The sequence below is a fragment of the Danio rerio genome, chromosome 15, assembly GCF_052040795.2.
Source record: "Danio rerio strain M-AB ecotype USA chromosome 15, GRCz13ab, whole genome shotgun sequence".
Classification (NCBI taxonomy): Eukaryota; Metazoa; Chordata; class Actinopteri; order Cypriniformes; family Danionidae; genus Danio; species Danio rerio.
Genome location: NC_141035.1, coordinates 12,290,471 through 12,315,322, shown reverse-complemented (window position 1 = coordinate 12,315,322; position 24,852 = coordinate 12,290,471). Strand labels below are relative to the sequence as shown.

Here is a 24,852-nt window from a genome sequence, read left to right as displayed (position 1 = left end):
ATATATTGCTCAGTGAAATGGACACCTGCAAATGATGTTAAAAGAGTCACATACTGTATTTATAATTCACCTAAAAATTTAATCTTTATGTAGTCTTCATATAATGCTGTATTTGCGGCCGGCAAATCACAGGTGGTGTGAGCTGCAGACCGTGAGCTGTTACCACAGAGAGGGCGGGCACCTGCTCTTCTTAATGATAGACATGTGCGCGCCTACTTTAGTAAACAGAACCTGCAAAGGCTGTGAATACCACGTAATAAAGTTGTAAATAATATTCAGTTCGTGGCACAGAGTGATCATTTAAATAATCATATCGCATTTTAGAGTTATTGCGACAAGCATTTGATGGTTTGTTTCACAGCAAACACACAGTTGTGCATAAAAATAAATGTTTACAGTGTCAGTATACTGTAGCAGTGTCTAATAATGTTGTCAATGACAGATTGCAAGCAAATATCTCAAACATAATTCAACATCAGAATTATTATAAGTACAATATAATTATTTATAGAAACCAGTAGACCTACACATAATATTATTATTGTTGTTTTACCATAGGTTTAAGAAAAAAACAATAATAATTGGCAACTCATGTTCGTGAGAAATTTGTGATCTTTATTTTAAGCAAAAAAATCGCGATTCAAATTTTAGCCAGAATCGTGTAGCTCTACTTTGTAAAATGCTGGAGATAAAATGCAAAGATCTTATGAAAAATCAATAGTTTCTGCCATATTAATGTACAGTTGTTTCCTACCATCGTGTTATTGCCTTTTTGTATTTTATTTATTTATTTAATTATTTATTTAATTGTTTATTTATCTATATACATGTCACAATGGTAAAATAATGTAAAGTACAAATCAAGACAAATGTTTTGGGCTACAAGTTTTTTAAAACATTGCTTTTGAACGTGAAAAAACTTCCTGGTTAATATGGAGTTACAAAAGTATCAAAAGCAATTGTTAAATGCAAATGACACAATCTACACATGCTTAGCTAAATTCACAAGCGTAAAACCAAATTCAAATGCTCAAAATGTTCAAATACCTTCACCGGCCACCTGTCCATCTGCTCGTTAACGCAAAATTTCAATTCAGCCAATCACATGGCAGCAACTTGATGCATTCAGGCATACATGATCAAGATGATATGCTGCAGTTCCAATGGGGAAGAAAGGTAGTTTAAGTGACTTTAAATGTGGCCTAGTTATTGGTGCCAGATGGGCTGGTCTGAGTATTTCAGAAACTGCTGATCTACAGGGGTTTTCACGCACAACCATCTCTAGTGTTTACATAGAATGGTCCTAAAAAGAGAAAATATCAAGCGAGTGGCAGTTCTGTGGGCACAAATGCCGTGTTGATGCCTGAGGTCAGAGGAGCATGGCCAGACTGGTTTAAGCTGAAAGAAAGACAACAGTAACTCAAATTACCACTCGTTACAACCGAGGTATACTGAAGAGCATCTCTGAATGCACAACATGTCCTGCCTTGAGGCGGATGGCCTACAGCAGCAAAAGACCACATCAGGTGACACTCCTGTCAGCCAAGAACAGGAACCTGAGACTACAATTCACAGGCTCAGGCTCACCACAATTGGACAATAGAAGATTGAAAAAAGTTGCCTGGTCTGTTGTGTCTCAATTTCTGCTGCAACATTCGCATTGTCACATATATTTTTTTTCAAGAAACTCATTTATATGATCTTTTAGCAAATTATTGAATGACTGATGTATTAAAACGCCATCTAGGGGCCTTGGTCTTAATGTTGGAAAGGTGAACATTACATAATACTGCAGAATGATCGGACAATAAAATTGGTGATATAGAGATGCAAGAGTTAGTTAAAATTAGAGATGGGCTGAGAAACATGTCATCTATCCTAGAGAAAGTCTTATGTCTATTAGAAAAAAACAGAAAGTCCTTAGAAGTAGTATTTTAGATTCTCCAAATATCACATTAAGTTTATTGATGAATTTATTTTGTAGCTTAGAGGATGTGTTAACTGTAGTATCAAGGTGTGATTTATCCAGTGCAGGATTTAAAACAGAATTAATATCACCACCCATCACTAAAGGACAATCAATCTGCTCAAGTAATATAATGGAAATATGTGTGAAAAATGTATTGTCTGCTTCATTGGGCCATAAATGGAGACCAGTGTTAATCTGTCATTATGTATTTTGCAGTGTATAAAGACAAATCTACCTTTCACATAATTTCCAGTAAGATTAATAGTTAACTAACTTCCTATTAATTAGATGAGCACCTCCTTAGTTTTATTATGAGCAAAAGAGAAGGAGAACAGAAGAATTTAGGCCATTCGCATATAATGATAAAATGTTTTGAACATGCATTATGATCTTGCAATACCAGCAGTCTGTTTAACTGAAGCATTGCCTTATTTCTAGTGACATGTAAACAGTAGTATGTATTGTAGATACTAGCCCAGCAAGATGCATAATTCTTTTAAAATAAAACCAAGATTAATAAAAGTATTGGCGTCCATTGAAGGACATAGAATAAACAAAAAAAAAAAAAAAAAGTAAAAACACAAATAATTATAAACAAAACAGACCACACAATACTGTGAGTGTAGGTCTGCATGAACAACAGAAACAAATGTTGATGAATGACCAATCCACTTCAATGCAATAGATGCTCACTATTAGCTTGAAAATATTAATAATAATAATGATGATGACGATAATTATAATTATTATTAATATTATTATTATTATTATATCAAACAAAAATAAAAATTAAAACATTACTATTCACCAGTCAGCAGATGAGCATACAGTACAGGAAAAAGATCTCAAAAAGAAATTAACAAGTGTCCAATGGCACATTGTTATTATCCTCTTCACTGTAGTTACGATGATCACCACTGTCCTCCTGTTTTGATTTTGTTTGTTAAGCTGAGATGGAGACAGTAGCTGTTGCCTTCCCCTTCGCTTTGTAGCTCTGCAGAGTATGTCTTCAATGGCAGTAAAGTAACAAAATCATCCATCTTTTGATGAGAGTCGAACATCATATGCTCAGCCTTGTGTCGTAGCCTAATTACCGCAGGATAGTTAAGCAAGGGCTGGAGACTTAAGTGCTGTCATCATCTTCAAGACTAAATTAAAAATCTTTCTCTTGGTAGTCATGGCTGGACTGAAGTCAGGAAAAAAACAGTAGTACTTAGATGAAGTATTTTGGATTCTCCAAAGATCAGTCACATTAAGTTTAGTGATAAATTTATACAGTAGCTTAGAGGATGTGCTAACTGTAGTATTAGGGTAAAATTTTAACAAGAGGTTGTGCGACCGATCAGAATTTTTCCTTCTCTCATACACTCAATAGACCCAGTCGATCTCAATGTCATGGCCTTTCAGTGAAGGAATTCATATGGGAAGATTACCCAAATCGATCGTTCTAACGAACATTCGTAAACTGCATCGCAAATTTCTACGCTTGCAACTAGACCTCTAGAGCTGTATTTAGAAGCATAGTTTCAGGTTGTGTTATATTCCCCATTATCTCCTCTATGCTCTTATTGTCCCCAACTCGGGTTGCATGGAGAAAGGTACTATTCACACTGTGGCGTTGGTTGACTCAGGAGCTGCTGGTAATTTCATGGATGAGACATTTGCCCGTAGAAAGGCTATCCCACTAACCTCCTGTGATTTCCCCCTTAGCAATCATGGCAGTAGACAGATGCCCCCTAGGGGATGGAAATGTCACTCACCATACTACTCATCTGTCAGTTCAAACAGGCTCGCTTCACAAGGAAGTAATGGAGTTTCTGATCACTAAGTCTCCTCAACATCCCATCATCCTCGGATGGCCGTGGCTTCAGACTCATAACCTCCTCATCTCCTGGAAAACTGGTGAGATCTCAAAGTGGAGTGAATCTTGTCTAAAAAAATTGTATATGTTCTGTCACCCCTGTTCAGCTCAATACCATTGCAAAGTTGAAAACCCTGAAAGTTCCATGATCCCTGAAGAATACAAAGATTTGTCTGAAGCATTCAGCAAGAAAAAAGCCATGAAACTCCCACCTCACCGTGAGTATGACTGCGCTATTGACTTGTTGCCTGGTACCACGTGCCTGGTGCCTGGTTTCTTCTTTGTTAAGAAAAAGGATGGAAGCCTGCGCCTCTGCATTGACTATAGAGGTTTGAATTAAATTACTGTGAAGTAATTCTTCTCAACGACCACCGGCCACTATGAATATCGGGTGATGCCCTTAGGCCTGGCAAACAGTCCTTCAGTCTTCCAAACATTCATTAATGAGGTTTTTCGTGACACGCTGAACCAATGGGTATTTGTCTATATTGATGACATTCTCGTTTATTCAGAGATGCTTGATGACCATATTCAGCATGTACGAGCTGTACTAAAGAGACTTATTGAACATCAGCTTTACGCCAAACTGTCCAAGTGTGAATTTCACCAAACCTGCACCTCTTTCCTGGGTTACGTCATCAGTGCAGAAGGAGTCGCCATGAACGAAGATAAGGTGAATGCTGTGTTGAATTGGCCAAAACCTAATACTGTGAAGGAAATGCAATGTTTTCTGGGGTTTGCTAACTTTTACCACCGATTCATACGAAACTTCAGCTCTGTAGCCGCTCCCCTCACGTCAATGGTGAAATCTGGAAATCCCAAGCTCAAGTGTAACCCAGACGCTACCCAAGCCTTCAACCATCTCAAAGCCCGATTCTCCTCAGCCCCTATTCTCTGTCACCCAAATCCCAAGTTACCCTTCATTCTCAAAATTGAAGCATCTAATACAGGCATCGGAGCCGCATTATCACAGAGACAAGTGGCATCTAACAAGCTCCATCCCTGCGCCTTCTCACGGAAGCTCAACTCAGTGGAGCGAAACTATGACGTAGGCAACCGGGAACTCCTAGCAATGACGGCAGCTATGGAGGAATGGAGGCATTGGCTGGAGGGAGCTCGACACCCGTTCACTGTGATAACTGATCATAAAAACCTGGAGTAAATTCGTTCGGCTAAGGGATCAAATCCCCGACAGGCTAGATGGGCTCTGTTCTTTACACGTTTCAACTTCTCTGTCACTTACATCCCTGGACCAAAGAACATCAAAGCTGATGCACTCTCTCGCCTCTTCGAAGACGATCCTAAATCAGATTACGAACAGCCCATACTACCTGATTCCATTATTCTGGCACCCATTACCTGGGATATTGATTCTGAAATCGCCCAAGTCGCAGATCAACATCCGTCACCTCCATACTGTCCAGCAGATAAGGTATTCGTTCCACAACCACTCAGAGACCAACTCATCGAGGAAATCCACTCCAGTCCCAGTTCCGGTCACCCAGGCATTACAGGCACTATAGATCTCATTTGAACCGTTATTGGTGGCCTGACGTAAGAGCTGACGTCATCAACTTTATCAAGAAATTCTTCCCTTGTAATATGCATAAACATTCCCGTCATGCTCCAGCCGGTCTTTTACAACCCCTAGAAATCCTTCGTTGCCCCTGGTCTCATATTGCCATTGATTTTATCACAGATCTTCCCCCGTCCCTTGGTCACACCACTATACTCACCGTCATCAATCGCTTTTCCAAGGCATGCAGCCTAATTCCCATCCCTAAGCTCCCCACAGCTGTAGAAACAGCCGAACTGCTATGCAACCAAGTATTCAGATATTATGGTCTCCCTGAAGACATTGTGTCTGACAAAGGTCCCCAATTTACATCAAGAGTATGGTCTGCTTTTTTCAAAAATTTGAAAATATTAGCCTCACCTCAGGGTACCACCCCCAATCCAACGGGCAAGTCGAGCAACTTAATCAAGAGATCGGACGTTCTCTTGATTACAACTCCAATACCTGATCGACTGGTTGGGGTACGGCCCGGAAGAACAATAATGGATAAATCGTAAGGACATCCTTGACCCAACTCTGCTTAGTGAGTTTCACCGTCTGTACACCGTGGAAATGCCGGCCCCTCGCCCCCGCGGTAGACCCTGGCGTCGTGGCGCCCCTCACTTCAGGAGCCGTTCGCAGGAGGGGGGCTCTGTCACCGACTCTGTCCCAGTCATTCCCCTCGCTGGCCAGCAGAGGTCACCATCCCCGGACTATTAACAATTACGTCATCCACTTACACTGATAGCTTGCGCATCCACTTGATCACCCACGCTCCAGCATATAAGCAGCACACACACACTCAATCATTGCGAAGTCTTGTTCTGCCCCGGCTAACACTACTGAGCGTTTCTCTACACTGCCTGCTTTCCCGTTGCTATTGGTGGATTTGAACAATAAATCCACGATTGGGAGGTTTCAGTTCAGAAAGCCAATTGTCTGAAAGAGTATGAAACGGGCCAATGAAATGCCAATGAATTGGCAGCGTAAGCTTGTGCACGTATGCTTCATTGCCAATTATCTCAGCATATAAGCACAGGTGGAGCAAGCACACGCTATCCTTTTTAAGCTGAAGAGACTTGAACTAACAGCTAAGGGACAGTCATTATGGCGATGGTAAATAGCATTTCTGTTCCCCTCCTCGGGGAACGAGGGTTACTTTAGTAACCAGAGCGTTCCACTTCGGATGGGGAACTTCAATGCTATTGGCCATCTGCTACCCAGTGGGGAGATATGATGGCAAGTACATATGGACTAGCCCTAAGAAGGGGAGTACGCATAATAAAAGGTGGTAAGCGAAGAGGGAAGACACGGGTCCGCCCGAGAGGGGGGACTGAACCATGGCAGAGTAAGCATATGGGATCGCCTAGTGGGAGCACGCATAGCAGGCACCTATACCCAAAACGCGGGCTGACCAGCGGGCAGACATACAACGTAGTGGGCCAGCAAGTGAGTCCTCCGCTGAGTCAGTGCTGGGGGCCTCAGAGGAATCTGCAGGGCTCACCTGACGGGGAACTTTACTGACAGAAAGAAAGGCGCACGTACCTCCGTGATAAGGAGAATGGCGCAGCAAGCGTGTTTCAACACCTTCACCGAATTGTTTCCTCAATCACCAAGGGTTACCTAATATCCTTGAGAAAACCGGCTCCACTCGCAGATTGTAAAACCTTGCAAATGTGTTGGGTGTCGCCCAGCCCGCAGCTCTAAAGATGTCTGTTAGAGAGGCGCCGCGTGCACGCGTCCAAAAGGATGCGATGCTCCAAGTGGAGTGCGCACACACTCTCTGGGGACACGGCTTACCTCAGCTCTGATAAGCGAGAGAAATGCCCTCCACAATCCAGTGGTATAATCTTTGTTTCGATACGGCACTTCCCTGCTGCCAACCGCCATAACAGACGAAGAGCTGCTCAGATGATCCTAAACTGTGCGGTCCAAATAAATACGCAAGGCGCAAACTGGACAAAGCAAAGAAAGGGCTGGGTCTGCCTCCTCTGGGGGCAGCGCTTGCAGGCTCACTACCTGACCACTGAAAGGTGTGGTAGGAACCTTGGGCACGTAACCCGGGCGGGGTCTCAGGATAACGTGAGAGTAATCCGGCCCGAATTCTAGGCACGAGTCACTGACCGAAAATGCCTCCAGGTCCCCGACCCTCTTGATGGTTGCCAACGTGACCAGCAGAACTGTCTTCAAGGACAGAAATCTTAAGGATACTGATTCGAGTGGCTCAAAGGGATCTGTACGCAAGCTTGTGAGAAAGAGGGCAAGATCCCAAGAGGGCATGAGAGGGGGGCGGGTGGATTATTTCGCCTAGCACCTCTGAGGAACCGGATGATGAAGTTATGCTTTCCCACGGTGCTGCCAGCTACCGCGTCATGATAAGCGGAGATGGCAGTCATGTAAACCTTAAGAGTAGAGGGCGACAGCCTGCTCTCCAGCTTCTCTTAAAGGAAAGAGAGCACAACACTGATCTGGCAATTTCGGGGGTCTTCTCTGCGAGAGACACACCATTCAGTGAATAGACTCCACTTCAGGGCGTAGGCGTGCCTCGTGGAGGGGGCTCTAGCCTGAGTTATGGTTTTAACCACCGCACCCGGTAGGTTACCCAAGTCTTCCACACGTGGAGGTTCCAAAGATCGGAGCGAGGGTGTCAGATGGTGCCCTGTCCCTGAGAGAGTAGGTCCTCTCTCAAAGGGATCTGCCATCGGAGGGTCGTCGCGAGGAGGGAGAGCTCTCATATCCTGGTCCGGTTGGGCCAGAGGGGTGCAACCAGCAGAACCTATTCCTCGTCCTCCCTGACCTTGCACAGTAACTGCGCGAGCAGGCTCACTGGGGGAAGCGCATATTTGCGCATGCCCCGAGGCCAGCTGTGGGCCAGTGCATCCGTGCCGAGAGAGCTCTCGGTCAGGGAAAAGAACAACTGGCAATGAGCGTCCTTGGGGGAAGCAAACAGATAGATCTGGGCCTCCCCGAATTGCGCCCATATCAGCTGAACAGACTTGGGGTGGAGTCTCCATTCTCAGAAGTAAACTTGCTGCCGTGAGAGCACATCGGCTGCATGGTTGAGCTTACCTGGAACATGAATGGCGCGCAGCGATTTTAGCCACGGGTGTCTCCAGAGGAGCAGACGGCGGGCGAGCTGAGACATGCGGCGAGAGCGAATACCGGCACAACAGAGGCACACCGGCCTGTAGGAACGAGGGGTCGTTCCAAGGGCTGAGGGTGCGGCGACACAGCGCAGTGACACGGTGTGCGTCCAGGGACTCGATCGCGAAGCCAGTGCTGGAGTGGTCTCATATGGAGTAATTCGAGCGGCGTGACGGCGGCTGCGGATGTCATATGCCCCAATAGTCTCTGAAAATATTTCAGTGGGACCACTACTTTGCTGTCGAGCTCTCTCAGACAGTTCAGCATCAGGCGAGCGCACTCTCCGGAGAGGCACGCTACCATGGTGACCGAGTCCAGCTCCATCCCGAGAAAAGAGATCCTTTGCACAGGGGCGAGTTTGCCCTTTTCTCGGTTAACCTGAAGCCCTAACAGGTGGAGGTGCCGGAGCACCTTGTCTCTGTGCATAATTAATTGCTCCCGTGAGTGGGCTAAAATCAGCCAGTCGTCGAGATAATTGAGTATACAGATGCCCGCGAGCCGAAGGGGCACTAAGGCACCCTCCGCGAGTTTGGTGAAGACCCATGGAGACAGAGAGAGCCCGAAGGGGAGGACCTTGTATTGCCACGCTCGACCTTCGAACGCAAACCGCAGAAACTGACTGAGGTGTTGAAAAATGGAGACATGGAAGTACGCTTCCTTCAGGTCTGTAGCTGCAAACCAATCCAGAGGACGAATGCATTGGAGGATGTGCCTCTGCGTAAGCATTCTGAACGGCAGCCTGTGCAGGCAGCGGTTCAAAACGCGCAGATCTAGGATTGGCCGTGACCCACCGTTCTTTTTGGGTACGATGAAGTACTGGCTGTAAAACCCGCTATCCATCTCGGCTGGAGGGACCAGCTCGATTGCACCCTTCGCCAGGAGGGCAGCAATCTCCTCTCGCAAGACAGGGGTGGACAGGGGGCTGACCCTGGTAAAATACACGCCCGTGAACTTGGGAGGTTGTTTCGCGAACTGGATCGCATAACTGATTGTGCGTATGAGCCACCGCGAAGGGCTGGCCTGCGCTAACCAGGCAGGCAGAGCCCTCGCTAATGGACTCATCGCTACAATCGCTGACGTACCAGCGGTGGGGCAGCGCGGAGTGGGTGTGCTGATCCAGGAAGCGCGAGGGTCCTGCGGAAGAGCTGGAGGAGAGCGATTCGCTCTGGCTCTGCACCCTAACTCCGGAGAGGAGGCTCGAGGGTTTGGGGGAAAGGAGACCGTCCCCCTAGAGCTTGTGACCCACTGGCGAAGCACACAGAGCCTGCGAGCTGGGAAGCAGCGCGTCCTGGACTGGCAGGGTTTGTGCTGTCACGTCCGGGGAAGCGGAAAAGTGCTCATTCATTGATGTTTTCGTAGCACTGAAAAGTACCATATCAGCCAGGTTTAGCCAGAAAGGTGCCCTGCAAGACTGCGTGAGCCTACTGTGCACCTCCGGGAAGAAGGGGACGAGAGGCTTTGAGGGCTTCGCCCTCTGATCCTCTACGTACCACCCCTCTAGTCGGTAGAGCTGGGGGACGAACCATCTCCAACCCTACGGCCGAAGCAGCCCGGGAAAGCACGGCTAACATGCCCGTCTTAGGATCCGTTTTGATGGCGCTCACCTGCCCGGAGGGCGCGAGCGGGTCTGTATCTTCGTCGGACAATGCGAGCCCACCATCCGATCCTGTGGTGGACGTCTGATCTACGGTGTCAGCGAGCGTGAGAGCAACCATCTGATTAGACGGGTCACTCCCACCGCCCGAAGCTTGGATGGAGCGCCTGGAAGAGCGGGAGGTCCGCGAGCCCGTGGGCGGCGGATTATCTCCAGCTGAGACCCTCAGATCTGCCCGAGTGCCCACTGCAGAGCAGGGGACAGCTGGGGTGGTTCGCCCTTTTACAAGAGCTAGCCGGGATCTTAGCTGCACAATGATCATGGCATCGCAGTGACGACATAAACTGCCCGCGAGCACCACATTAACATGTTGGACCCCCAAACATGTAATGCATTGATCGTGCCCATCATCCGGAGACAGGAAACCCCTGCATCCAGAAACGCACAGTCGGAGCGCCATCCTGAAAAGGACATGCTGCACGACGTGTTGCTCTTTTAGGAAAATAAGCAACTTTATACGCACCGCTCTAGAGGACCGGACCCAAAGAACGCCAGGCAAGGGAGAATCCCAGCTCGACCGTCCGCTGCCGCGTATGCACACTCTGAACCGGAAGACACTCGTTCGCTCGAATTTCGCTGTAGCCAGCAAGAGGAAACCTCATCGACTCGACCAGAAGGCTGAAAGTCTCTGAAGCGAAAAGGATAGCGTGTGCTTGCTCCACCTGTGCTTTTATGCGGAGATAATTGGCAATGAAGCACACGTGCGCAAGCTTACGCTGCCAATTCATTGGCATTTCATTGGCCCGTTCCATACTCTTTCAGACAATTGGCTTTCTGAACCGAAACCTCCCATTCGTGGATTTATGGTTCAAATCCACCAATAGCATTGAAGTTACCCATCCGAAAGGGAACTCATTTTTAGTCCAGATGACTTAGAAGCTAAATTTATTAAATTGGCATCTCATATTTTAATATATCCTCTCACCGACCTATTTAATTTTGCTCTGTTTTCCTGTTCAGTACACTTAATTTGGAAAAGTGCTAAGATCTCTCCTCTTTTTTAAAAGCGGTGACCCTTTCTGATCCAAATAATTATAGGCCTATTTCATTGATTTGTACAGTAGCAAAAGTTTTTGAGAGATTAATTTATACTCAGATTACTGATTACATTAGAACATTTTAAATTTTTTCCTCCTCACCAGTCGGGTTTTAGACCAAATTTTTCGACTACTACAGCCTTAATGAAGTTCACTAATGATGTGTTCATATCTTTCGACAAAAGGCTTTGATCAAAAGCCCCTTTTTTGGTTTAAATCTTACCTTCATAATAGACGTCAATTCGATCATTTAGAGGCTTTAACTCAGATTATTTAGTTGTTGAAGTAGTAGTTGTACATGGCTGTAGTTGTTGTACTCTTTTGTTTATTTATTAATGATTTGCCTAAATTTTGTTCAATATGCCAGATTCAACTTTATGCAGACGATACTGTTATTTATTTTTCCCACTCTGATATTTCATACATGCAATCTTCCTTGCAGTTAGATTTTACTTTAATTCAAGAATGGTTCAATAAAAACAAACTTATACTAAATAAAAAGAAGTCTTGTAGCATGGTGTTTTTTTAAAAATCCCAGCGGTTTCATTCAGTTGTCTAATGTTGATTAATTTAAATATCTAGGCCTTTGGCTCGATACTAAACTGTTCTTTAAACCCCATATTTCACTGGGGCAGTTGTACCTTTTCAAAAGATACATATTTGTACCCAAAAGTCCGCAGTGGTACCTCAAACGTGCATATTAGTGCCGAAATGTACAGTACCTAAAAAGTACCTTTGAGTTGCCATAATGGACTTTTTAGGTTCAAATATATACCTTTTGCAGAGGTACTACCCAAGTGACAGCTCCAGTACCTTTATTTCTGAGAGTGTGGTGTACTCTGTATTATATTGTGATGGTGTATAAATATACTGTAGAAAACTACAGAATTGCATAATTTGTTTATTACTATAGGTGTATCTCCACAGCAAGAATTAAAGTTTACTCTCTCACTCACTCACTGACACACTCACTTTCCTTCAGCTATAGGTCCCTGATTTATCAGTGGTCAACACAGTGGAATGACCCTACAACAATTTAATTCAAGTAATTTACTATTCAAGTGTTCAAAAACACTGTAGTATTTAGTATTAATTACTATAACATTCCATGTAGTTAGCATACAGTATATCTACCACTTCAATTACAGGCAATTATTTTTATTCACAAGAAAACTCTTCTTCATAATATAAGGATAATGTTAAACATATATAGTTAATTTATATTTATTTCCAGGAAGCTCATAATTTCAGGGAAAGTCTTGACACTGAAATTGAATCTTAAAAAGCTTTTACTTTTTAATCATCTTGTTGATTTATGTGGAAGCTTTTAGATTACATTAACTTTCTTTATTGGTAAGTAGCTTATTTCTGGCACATTTGAATATTCAGATTTTACAAAAACTCAGATGTTTACCCTCGAGCAAGTTGAGTTTTCTTTTCCTCCATCAAATCTGCTAATGTATGCAACCCTATGGGTGGTTAAAGCAGTTTAGGTTGCGGGTGCAAAAGGAGGCTTTTGAATGACAAAGCTAATGTGATTATGTGAGTGACTGAGAGAAGGGCGTATTGAAGGCTTAGGAGTGGGAAATCTGTTGCCACAGATGAATGTGTAAGCCTAATTCCAACTGAAACGTGTTGAAGAAGGTGCTAGAAAAAGTAGAGAAGGTGCTTTGGACAGCCTCTGGTTTTTTCAGACATCATTAATAAATTGATTATCGTTATGTTAAGTTGGGTTGATTCACACTAAACATGCCTTTGCATCCGAAAAGGCAAGACGCATCACTCAAGATTAGGTATCCAGACACAGTCCTTAAGTGACAGTAAACAGAAGTTTACAACACTTGATCTTCGTTCAAGTTATTTTCATTATTCCACTGCTTTGGAATTGACATTGATGAGCAGTTGAGGATAAAAGTTGAAGTTCTTTTAACTTGACACAGCATCTAAAATACAAAATTCCCATGTGTGCAGCACTTCAAAGTATGCGAGACATGAGTGTAATGTTCATGCATGTCCATCAAGCACATGTTTATGTTGAAAACCAATGGAAAAGTAACACATTGGAATGGAAAAACGTGATCTTTGTGAATGTGCCCTTACTATTTTCTTAACAAGGACTGATTGTTCATATTTCAGCATCCAAACTAAATTCAGTAGTTTTTTTATTTTTTTTCCCAGAATTTAGCATGCCCATTTTGCTTGTTTTCAGAGGGTGCACACTGACATATAACTACATTGCCTGATATACTGAAGTAATTCAGAGTGGCTAATGATAAAATTGAGTCAGGTGTGCTAATGATAAGCACACTAAGATATATTTGTATTAAATCATTTAATTATTGCCAAGCATGATGATATGTATATTGCGATATCCACATTTGCAATATTAAGGTATTTTTGATTTATTGTGCAGTACTAATTTTAACCCTACATATATAGTAATTAAAGGTACTCTATGTAAGTCATGTAGAGCAAAAAAGAAATAAAGAAAGAAAAACAGCATGATATGTTTGCAGATTATAAAACAGTATATAAGTATTTACCTCAAATGCTACGTGTTTATCTCAAAAACCATTCTAAATGTCAGTTATCCTTTTTTGAAAATTGAAAAAGTGTGTTTGGTGACCGAATGTCTCTCTTTGTTTTGCTGTTTTTAACCTGCCCACTGCCAGTTTACCCAATTATATTTCAGCATGCTGGGTTGTCTCGGTGGGTCGCATAATTTGAGTTCTTTAATGAAGTCCCATATTTTTATTCTAGACTGTATGTCTGTTGTATCTAAACCTGTTGAGCGGTCTAGGCTTGGGGATAATGTGCAGTTAAAGTCTCCTGCAATTCATAATTTTCCTGGTAGAGAAGATAGTAAAAGAAATATTTAAAAAAAAAAAAATTTTTGACAATCTGTGTTAGGTCCATACACATTAGCCAGAATAATGTTTTCATTAAAAATAGAACCATGAATTATTATGTAACGTCCAGCTGAATCCTGTAAGACCTTAAAAATTTGGAATGGAATTGACTTGTGTATGAAGATCATTACTCCTCCAGCATTAGGAGAGAATAAAGCTGAATAAATTTGGCCTTTCCAGCGTCTTTGTATTGGTGTTGTGTTATTTGATGAAATATGGAGAAATGCAGAAATACTATTGAAGGGTTAAATTGTTTTATTCTGGTCATTACTCGCTTAATTTTAGTTAGTTTACCTAGACCTCTCACATTCCACAATATATTTTTTTTTAAATTCTGAATTGGATCCCATTACCATGCTAGTGAATAGTTTGATTAGTATTACAAGTTTGTTTCTTAGCCTGTTTAAAATTAGATGTCACTTGCCCTGTAACCAATGAATAATGTAAACAACCTAGGATGCTTTTAGTGCTGGCTTCCTGAACTCGCCAGCATTTTGCCCATGTTAACACAAAACCTGAAGATTTAACACTTTGTGTCACCGATCCTATAATAGGGATCAGCATAACGCAAATATTATGCGAGTCTACTATGTCACGCTCCCACGAACAAACGATCAGGCATATATAAGAGTGATCAACACCACACAACGTATGATAAATTCCACTGTAGATTAAACAGATTTTTAAAAATAGGCTTAATATTATCCTGCAGATTTCAAAGTCAAATACCAGAGAGAGAAAAAAAAAATTAACTAAGAATAAGTTAACATAAATGTACGGAGTTAAATTGGTCATATCACAGATAAAATCAGTTCTTAATTGTTATTGCATGAATGTTTTTTCCTTAATCTGTATTCAAGCCATCTGGTAAAAAAAAAAGCTGAAATAATAAGCACTGACCATATCTGTATACTTAGGTCCGTTACACATATCTCAAGGTCAATCAGTCACTTTTAAACATTTGTTTTCTTCTGTATTCGATTGTTCTGATGGGAATATTAACAACTTGCATTTTTCAGGTTACGTATATATTTTTCCACCTCAGCTGGGCTCTCAAATGTGCGGTCGCAACTTCGCAGGGAAGACGGTTCCATATCGAATGTCCATGTCTTTAAGCTGTTGCTTCACTTCGTAGAATTTTCGCCTCTTCAGATGCGTTTCTTTCGCGATATGTTGGAAAAACTTAACTTCGTGTTCACCGTATGTTACCTTGCCTTTTGCCCGCACACGTTGCAGCACTTTGTCTTTATCCTTCGAATTCAAGAAACGCACGATGGGTGTTCTTGGAGTACTTCGGTCTCGCGGATCCTGTAGGCGATGAGCTCTTTCAGTGGTTATCAGGCTGGAAAAAGAGCTCTGTCCCAGTACTTCAGGTAGCCATCTTTCAAGAAATCCTGTCGCATCTGCACCCTCCACCTACTCTGGTAGACCGGTAAGATGCAAGTTATTGCGACGGCTTCAATTTTCCTGATCTTCCAGTTTAGCTCCCATAAGTTTCACCTGTTGCTGGAGACTGTCTACAGTATTTTACACCACAGTCATCTGATCTTCTGTGTCACTGATGCGCTGTTCTGCCGTGGTTAATCTGTTTGAAAAGTCTTTGACCTCTTGTTTTACCTCCTGTATGGCTGAGAAAATCACTGTAAATTTGATTGAGAAGACTTCTCTCATACTTGCGATTGCATCCATAATGGGAGTCTCTTGATTTTTGTTGATATTTGCGCTAGTTTCTTTAGCTGCGTATGTTGCGCTAGCCTGGCCAATGGCAGACTCAGCCTTGTCTTGATTTCCCTGTTTCTTCTTTGTTGTTCGCGATGTCATTTTATCTTGGAGTTGTTTAACGTTACAGTGGTTTGTTGACTATATTTTCGTTCAGTTTGTGGCTGTTTAAAAGCGAATTTCTCGAATGCTGCAGAAGCGTGAATAGGTACGTCCGATCAATGCGCCGCCATGTTGCTCCCTGTTATCATTATCATTATTAAAAGTAAATGCATCGGACTAAGACTTGAGCTGATCATTGTCATTGTAGTTTTATGCAGTTTTCTAAAATTGAAATTAGAAATTAGAAATAGAAATTTTAGGTGATGATTATTAAAAAACAAGATTTAACGTGTAAGAGATTCCTTTTTTGCTTGTTGCAGTGTAGGTTTAAAAATCAGGCATGCTCGATCTCGTTGTCAATTCTGTTCTGCAATTTAAATAATATCACAGTTAATTGAATAAGCTACGTAGGAGACGCAGTGGTGCAGTAGGTAGTCCTGTTGCCTAACAGCAAGAAGGTCGCTGGTTCGAGCCTCGGCTGGGCCAATTGGCGTTTCTGTGTGGAGTTTGCATGTTCTCCCTGCGTTCATGTGGGTTTCCTCCCGGTGCTCCGGTTTCCCCCACTGTCCAACGTCATGCTGTACAGGTATAGGCTAAATTATTTATAGTGTGTGAATGAGTGTATGTTTCCCAGAGATGGGTTGCAGCTGGAAAGGCATCTGCTGTGTAAAAACATGCTGGATAAGTTGGCGGTTCATTCCGCTGTGGCGACCCCAGATTAATAAAGGGACTAAGCCGAAAAAGAAAATGAATGAATGAATGAATAAGTTACACTTTTGTAACACCTTAATAGTGACACCTTAATATAAATTATACATTTTAAAGCTGTTTTAGCTTGTGCTATAAAATAGTGTTTTAGCTTGTGCTATAAAACAGTGTGCTATAAATTAGAGTTTAATTACTTGAAATTAGCAAAAATAAAAGCTACACCTCAGCGCACACAGCAACCATGCACACCAATCTGATGTGTAGTAATTAATCAGATGCAAAAAAAAGTGCAAAAAGTGATTCTTTATTTTATTCACTCTTACAAAAAAGAAAAAGGAGGAAATATTGTGTCAATCCAATCCATTTGCCACAATCTGACTTTATATTACGTACTTTTTTATAAATTGCTGTGGGTGAAAGCATTCAGGATTTTGGCTTTCACTTCTTTGGTGGCTGTAAATTTTCAAAACACCTTTCAGAAAGATGTGAATAAATCTCACCTGATCTCAATATTTTATGACAAACAAAACATTTTGAAGGTGTAAATGTGATTGACACAACAAGAGGTCAAATAATGTCTGTCCCTGTAAGAAAACATTGTAAATCATTGGAAAATTGGTTCCTTTATGTGAGGTCAGATTTGATTATTATAATTTATTTTGGTTACAGAGTTAGAGGTTAACTGTATTATTAAAACTTTAAAGTTTGCTTTGATTGTTTAGCTTTTTTACTTTACCATTGCATGTTTATTGCATTATAAGATATAAGAGATGAGATATTTAGTTATTAATTATTATTATTATTATTATTATTTGCCTTTTAAAATGATTGCCTTAGTAATGTTGGTAAAATAAATCAATGTGGCACTTAAAACTATAGCACAAAGATGGCTGTAAAACTGTGCAAAGACACAAACGATTTTGTACTCTCTGCTTAGTCTGTGTCCGAGTCTGTATCCGCGTGTGAGCTCTTGGCTCCTCCCCCTTGTTATGTTTTGCGGAAAGCTGAAACTAATTTTCATGTAAAGCAACACACCCCTAAAACAGCACGCTGTGTACATGTCCCCAACATGACACTTTTTAACACATTACTTTTTAGCACAATAAAAACATCTGAACTGTGTATTAATCTGAACCTAAACTGGCACACTCAGAATAACCATTATATTAAAATTAAATCATAAAAAGGGGTAAACTATGTGCCCTTTAAAAAAATTTTACATTAACAGAACCAAATATGAAAGATTCAATTATTTACTCATTTTCGTTTTGGCTTAGTCGCTTTATTAATCTGGGCCTGCAACAGTGGAATGAACCGTCAACTTACCCAGCATATGTTTTATGCAGCGGATGCCCTTCTAGCTGCAACCCATCACTGGGAAATGACCATACACACTCATTCACACACATACACTATGGACAATTTAGTCTACCCAATCCACCTGCATCGCAAGCCTTTGAACTTGTGGGGGAAACCGGAGCACCCAGAGGAAACTTATGCGAACATGGGGAGAACATGCAAACTCCACACTGAAACGCCAACTGACCCAGCCAAGGCTCGAACCAGCGACCTTCTTACTGTGAGGCGAACATGCTACCCACTGTGCTGCCCACCATGAAAGAATGTGACATAATAAAAAATTATTTGAATATGAAAATGAACCGACTCTGCCATCTCAGTCTGAACTGCAGCTGGAACCCTTGATGAGGTCACCACAATAGTGGTCCGATAGACACACACTGTGCTTGTCATACATCACAAATATCCGTGTATTCAATCAAAAGAGACTTATTTTAGGTTTTAAAAGCCGAAATACACATTAGTAGTTGTCTGTGAAAAGGGCAATAATCATATTAAACCTAATCTGACAACATGCTTACTTTATTCAGTATATGTACACATTGTGTGCATAATTATACATTTTGTGCTGTCTTTAACTGTACTTTTGCACATCCGGGTCAGTTTAAGATAATAATCTGTTCACAGTGGAAATCTGATTCTAGCCACATTTATTCACATTTAACAGCAATGTGAATAGCTATGCAGATCTGAGTAAAAAATCTGATTTGAGCACTAAGCCTTGAAGTGTGAACGTAGCCTTTATTTTAGCTTGACAGTGATGAATTCTACTCCAGTGAAATTCCATTCCTCTCATTTTCACATGCAAATCAGATGATTTCACAACAGAAGCTTCATGGGGGATTTATTTTAACAGAACTGAAACATACAGAACATCTTTTCATAGATAAAGCTTGCCTGTTTGCAGATCAGAATAAAAAAAAACCATTGTCATCTCTCTGAACAAAATGCCAGTCATTTGTTTTATGTCCTTTAGTCCAGATCATGTAAATGTGTTTTGTTTTGTTTTTATTCTCAGGTGGTCTGCAAGAATCTTCAGTTTAATAAGGGTGTTTCAGACAAACAGCTGTTGAATGGGGTTTCTCAAGCTGTGAGAGTTTACTACAATTACACTGGAGATGCAGTCTGTCTCAACACATCAAAGACCGCTACCGGAAATCTAGGCTTCCTGGGCTGGTTCTATCAGGTAAAAAATTCGAGTTACTTGTTACATACATTGTAATTCCAGTCTTTTTGATTTTAATTAACTTCCGAATGTTAATTTCACTGGTTCAATAAGTTATTCTCTTATAGTATATATGGCTTAGGTTAGTAATAATAGTAATAATAATAATAATAATAATAATAAATGTATGCGCCTGTTTGTTTCCCTAGAATCTTTAGAATCAGAAGGTCCATATTTGAAACAGTTGTGAATAGTAATGAGCTGTGCAACCCTCGTTCCCCGGGAGGGGAGGGGGGGGGGGGGGTGGATGGAAATACTATGTGGAAAACCTTCCACTATGGGTTTTTTTTTATAAAAAACCAATCATCTGAAAGAGTATAAAATCGGGCCAATGAAATGCCAAATGAATTGGCGGCGTCAGCATGCAAAGCTGGCGTCAATGACTATCAGTCAAGTATATAAGATGCGGCTAGTGCAATGCTCAACATCCTTTTGAGCTGAGGAGTCTTTCACGCTCAACAGGGGCCGGCTCGATTGCATCCTTCGCCAGGAGGACAGCAATCTCTGTTACTAAATAAAAACAACAGTTTAGAACTCGTCTCCTTTATTGCATGACTACCATGGCCGTTCACTAACAACAACAACAACAACTACCGCTCACACCAGAAGTGACCTTTTAACATCACATAAAAGTCCTACTTCCTTTCTATGTGCAGCATCCACATTTACGGTTGTCATCACCTAGAATTGAACTTAACAAACTCAATCTCTTCTTTAAAAAAAATGTCTCATGCACTTCCAGAAAAACATTAATACATAAGATAACAGTAAAACATAAGATAACATGATGACATAAGTTTTAACTTGTAGAATTCAGTACTCCTAACAGGAAGATGCTCTTTTAATAGAGCTTCCATTGTCCTTCACTAAGTGCTTTCAGTAACTGCAGTGCTGATGCCCTTTTTTTGATAAGGCAGTCTGCAAGCTGGTCTTTTGTACCATACCAGAGCACTTCTTTAATTCTTTGTGTTTGAATGAGTTTTATTGATGCTGCTCATTTCCAGACGAATTCTTTTCTCAGCAACTGACTTGGTGGACTTCAGTGCATCAGCAAGTGAGTGATTGTCTGTAATGCAGATTATTGGTATTGTATTTTCAGTGTCACCAGTAGTCAGCTCAGAGTGCAGCGTCGTCAGAAATATTGCATTATCAATTCCATCTGACATTGCTAGTGTTTCAGCAGCAAGTGTACTTGGCACAATTCTCTTCACTCTTTTTGATTGCCAAGAAAGGGGAGAGAACATTCCATTTTCTCCCATAAGAACAATTAGATGTCCTCCTTGACTTCCCCCATTTGAGTGCTTTCCAAAAGAGGCATAACTATATACAACCATCTTGAGCTCAGAGTCTTTTCCGAGGTATTGGAAATTCATCATTACCTTTTTGGATTTAAGTTTACACACAATTCTGTTTGCTTCATGAATAGTTTGTACAGATGCATTTTTAAATTTTGAAGCTAGGCTGCTGGCATCAAACATGACATCAGGCCTGCTTTGTCTTGCGGCCCAAAGAATTTGGCCGACCTTTGACCTTAGCTGATCCTTTTCCTCTTCATAAAGTAAGGAGTCCTGTTCCACTGATCGTGCAGGATTCAGTTGTATAGGCTGTATGTTTTGGATGTCGTTTTCCTGATGAACTTGCACTTTATTGGCAATAGTTTAAAAGTTTATTCCCACATAACAGAAGCTGTTGTTCTCCTCACGCCCAACTTGAACCATGGATCTGAGGTGAGGTATTACTTTTGTGGAAAAACTTTGTGTGCCTCCCCATATGAAGTCATCCACATGACAAGCGAGTACACCAGTCACAGCGCAATCTTGATCCAGCCAGTAGAACACAGCTGGATCTACTTTTGACATTGTTCCTCCTGACTTCATGACAATCTTCTTCACTCTTTTATACCAGTAAAGTGAAGCATCAGCCAGACCATACACACACTTTTTTAGCTTCCATAGTTTTTTTTTTTAGAATTTGCCCTCAGGAGGTGGTTTGATATAAAGGTCCCGGGACAGTTCCATTACTTGTAGAAATGCAGCTTTTATGTCCTTAGAATTTAGATTCCACTGTCTTTGACAAATCACTGCCACAAGGAGCCGAAGAGAGTCTGAAGAACATGTTGGAGAGTCCTTTTTTAGTTCTGACATCTCTAGTTCTTCAAAACCTCGTGCTACAAGACGAGCTTTGGGTAAAACCGTATTAGGTGTCTCTTTGTAGGTGCATACCCACCTAGTGGAAATGCATTTCTGTCCCTCGTCCTTTACTACCTCAAAGACATGGTTATCTATCCAGGTTTTTATCTCATCCTGTTTTGCCAAGTCAAATGTTACATCTTTTGTTAGAAACACATCCTCACATACATTAGTGAAGTTAGCATTAGCAACAGTGTTTTGAATTTGTAGATTCTCAACCTTTGACATGTCAGCAGATTCTGTGGTACCCGCTACACTTGTGGGCTCAATAAGCAACAGGTTATACCAATTTTTATATTTGCCTGTAGCTTTACCTGCACGCCCCAGGACTTCAGCTGTGTGTAAAACACCCTTTTCTCTATCCCTGTAGCTTACAGTTTGTCCTTTTTGTAGCATGACCACAGTTTCCATACTAGCATCACTCTGTGTTTCTTCATTATCACTTGTTTGTTCTGTTTCATACTGCCTCCTTTTGTCCTGCATTTGTCCCACTCCTTGTTGTACATTGATTTCAGTCTCTTCTGCTGGCTGTTGGTTACTTTCAGTAAAGTCTTGTTCTTGTTCATTGTCTGTGACATTGTCTTCATCAGTTTTTGTTATATGTTGATATTCACCATGTTACATTCAGCATCTTTATTACCTGAGCCGTCAAGTAGTCGCTGCAGTTTATCAACAGAAGCATGGCCGAATTGTTTGTGATGCTTTATCATGATGTGATGTTTTTCTGTTGAGTTCATTGTATCTGAAATGATCAAAATTTCACTCTCATCATCCTTTACATTTTGCGTAATGTCTTAGGCAGTTGTCAAAATCTGCTCATTAGAATGCATGTCTTTTGAGCTACTTTCGTTGTCCATTATATTTACACAATAATGACCAGAGCTTGTAAAGTCAAGTTCTATTGGCTGGTTGAACATTGCCGCTTTGTCATTTTCCATGTCTGAAACTGTTCCTGCTCTTTTCAGAGAGGCTTTGCTTAAGAGCAATGGTATGTTGGCTGGAACGACTTCAGTTTCAATCTTACATTTGATCTGTCCAATTTTTGCAGGAATTTTTAACTTTCTGTTGGAGCGGACCACTTTTCCATCTCCAAACCTAAATGGTCTATGGTTGTATGTTTCTGTCTTTCTCAGGTCATAAGTCTCTTCTTGATTAAGCTCAGTTATGTAGTGATTTAGCCATTCTTGTCCACACACAGTCCGAGTGCATGCAGTGTCTAATATTGCAGATCCAAAACATTCAGTCATAAACAGAGTGATGTTGCATTCCTCTACATCATTTCTTGCACAATCTTCAGTCAGTTTGATTTGCTCACCTTTGTGTGGGCAGTCCTTGGCCCAATGAAACGTGCTTTGACACACCGCACATTTTGATCACCGACCATATCTATCCAGTGTTGTTGTTGTTCATTCTGAGGCCATGACTTGCCTCTCTGTCGTCTCTGTTCTGTTGTATATGCAGTTTCCTGGTTAATTCCCACCGTTAATGCAGACGTATTTCCGGTGAAAATTCTCTTAAGTGCCGACTTCATTGATGCAAAAGTGAGATCTGCACATGCTGTTAAAGCCAACTGTCGATCTTTAACATCCAAGCAAGCAGTATCAAATAATTTAAAAGCTAAGACTGCATCAGGAAGTTCCATTTTATATTTGCGCATCTGTGAGTAGCGTTGTTCAAAGTCAATTATATAGTCCGTCATTGAAACATTACTGCCTTTCACAATGCGGTCAAAGCTCGTATACGCCTCGTAAGTCCGGTCCTTTTCTTCCCTGAGAAACAAATCATCAAGTTTCGCTAGTAAAGTTGACATGCCAGTGTCCTCATTCAAATCATCAACCGGTATTTCCATCGCAGTTTCTCTCGCTCTCCCTGACAGCGCCAAAGCAACGGCGAGCACTTGCTTACTTTTTTCAAGCTCCGTAACTCTAGTCCACATTCCGACTTCATTGTTCCAGCCTTCATACAGCTTCCGATTATCAAAGGTTGGCAGGACTCAGTAATTGCTAACCATCCTCTGCTACCAAATTGCTACTAAATGAAAACAACAGTTTAGAACTCGTCTCCTTTATTGCATGACCACCATGGCCGTTCACTAACAACAACAACAACTCCCGCTCACACCGGAAGTGACCTTTTAACATCACATAAAAGTCCTACTTCCTTTCTATGTGCAGCATCCACATTTACGGTTGTCATTACCTAGAATTGAACTTAACAATCTCCACTCGCAAGACAGGGGCGGAAGCAGAACTAAACCTGGCGAAATACACGCCCGTGAACTTGGGAAGCCATTTCGCGAACTGTATCACATAACCAAGTCCGATCATACAGATGAGCCATTGCGATGGGCTGGACCGCGCTAACCAGGCAGAGCCCTCGCACGTGAACCTGCCCGCACAATCGCTGACATGCCAGCAGTGAGGCAGCGTGGAGTGGGTGGGCTCGCCCGGGGAGCGCTGGGGTCCCGCGGGAGAGCGAGAGGACATGTGTGAATTTTGCTCTGGGATTTGAGGGGTTAAATGTGTTGGATGAAAAATACAGAATGTGAAATGTATTTTTAATAGAAATATTCTGTAGATTGAATTTACGAATTTTAAAATGTTAAAAACTGTACATTACTGGCAACCACAGCTCCCGGTTTTTTTCCGTAAAATCAAGTAAAATAAACTCCAAAATACTGTAAAATGTTTTTTGTGTCAACCATTGCGGAAGATAGTAGCATATGTGTGCAAGTCCAAGATGAACTGAGAGTATCTGTTGTTATGCTGCATCTTCTTTTGTTTAAATGTAACCATGTAGTTACTAATGCAGTGAAAATCTGTTTGCTAATTGCAATCACACATGAACACAGGCATTTAATGTCTTTACATTTTTTTGCACTAAGCTACGTTTTTGTGAGCTGAACATTGTGTCAGTTCAGTTCATGAAATACGATTATTTTCCGGAATATTTTACAGTTTACAGTTCTATAAAACTTCAGTATTTTTTACGGAGAAATCCTGGCAACTACAGCTGCCAGTATTTTCCGTAAGTTTAAGATTTTTTTTACAGTGTAGATATGTGTGTCTCTGTGTGTGCATGCGTGTGTGTGTTTGCAAGTGCATCACGGATGTTTTTATTGGTCTTCTCTCTCTTTTTGTGACAGACGTTAAGGTATTGCGCTGATAGAATCAGTTTTCCCCTTATAAATATTGAAGTTGGTTTTATTGTCTAACTAGCTCTGGAGTTTAGGGTAGACTATTTCTCTGATGTGCTGATAGTTTGTGCAGTGGGTGAGAAGTATTTCCCAATCTTCAACTCTGCCTGGGCACAGTGTGGGCAGATGCAGCTCTCTCTGATTTGCCAGTTCTGTCTGTATCGGCCCGTCTTTACAGTCAGACTGTATGCACTCAGTCTGTATTTGGTCATCGTTGTTCTTATT

General features: G+C 41.7%; 1 protein-coding gene across 14 annotated transcripts in view; it reads left to right on the top strand.

Moving 5' to 3' along the window:
• Window positions 1-24,852, top strand: part of prcp (prolylcarboxypeptidase (angiotensinase C)) — a 107,751-nt gene that overhangs the window by 51,854 nt on the left and 31,045 nt on the right. For all 14 annotated transcript variants that reach the window (XR_015508491.1, XR_015508493.1, XR_015508492.1 and 11 more), the window contains 1 exon segment: window positions 19,036-19,203. Coding sequence is in view for 6 of the 14 variants with exons in the window: in XM_087282698.1 (XP_087138824.1) it covers window positions 19,036-19,203 (168 nt within the window). In the remaining 8 variants the exon portion in view is untranslated.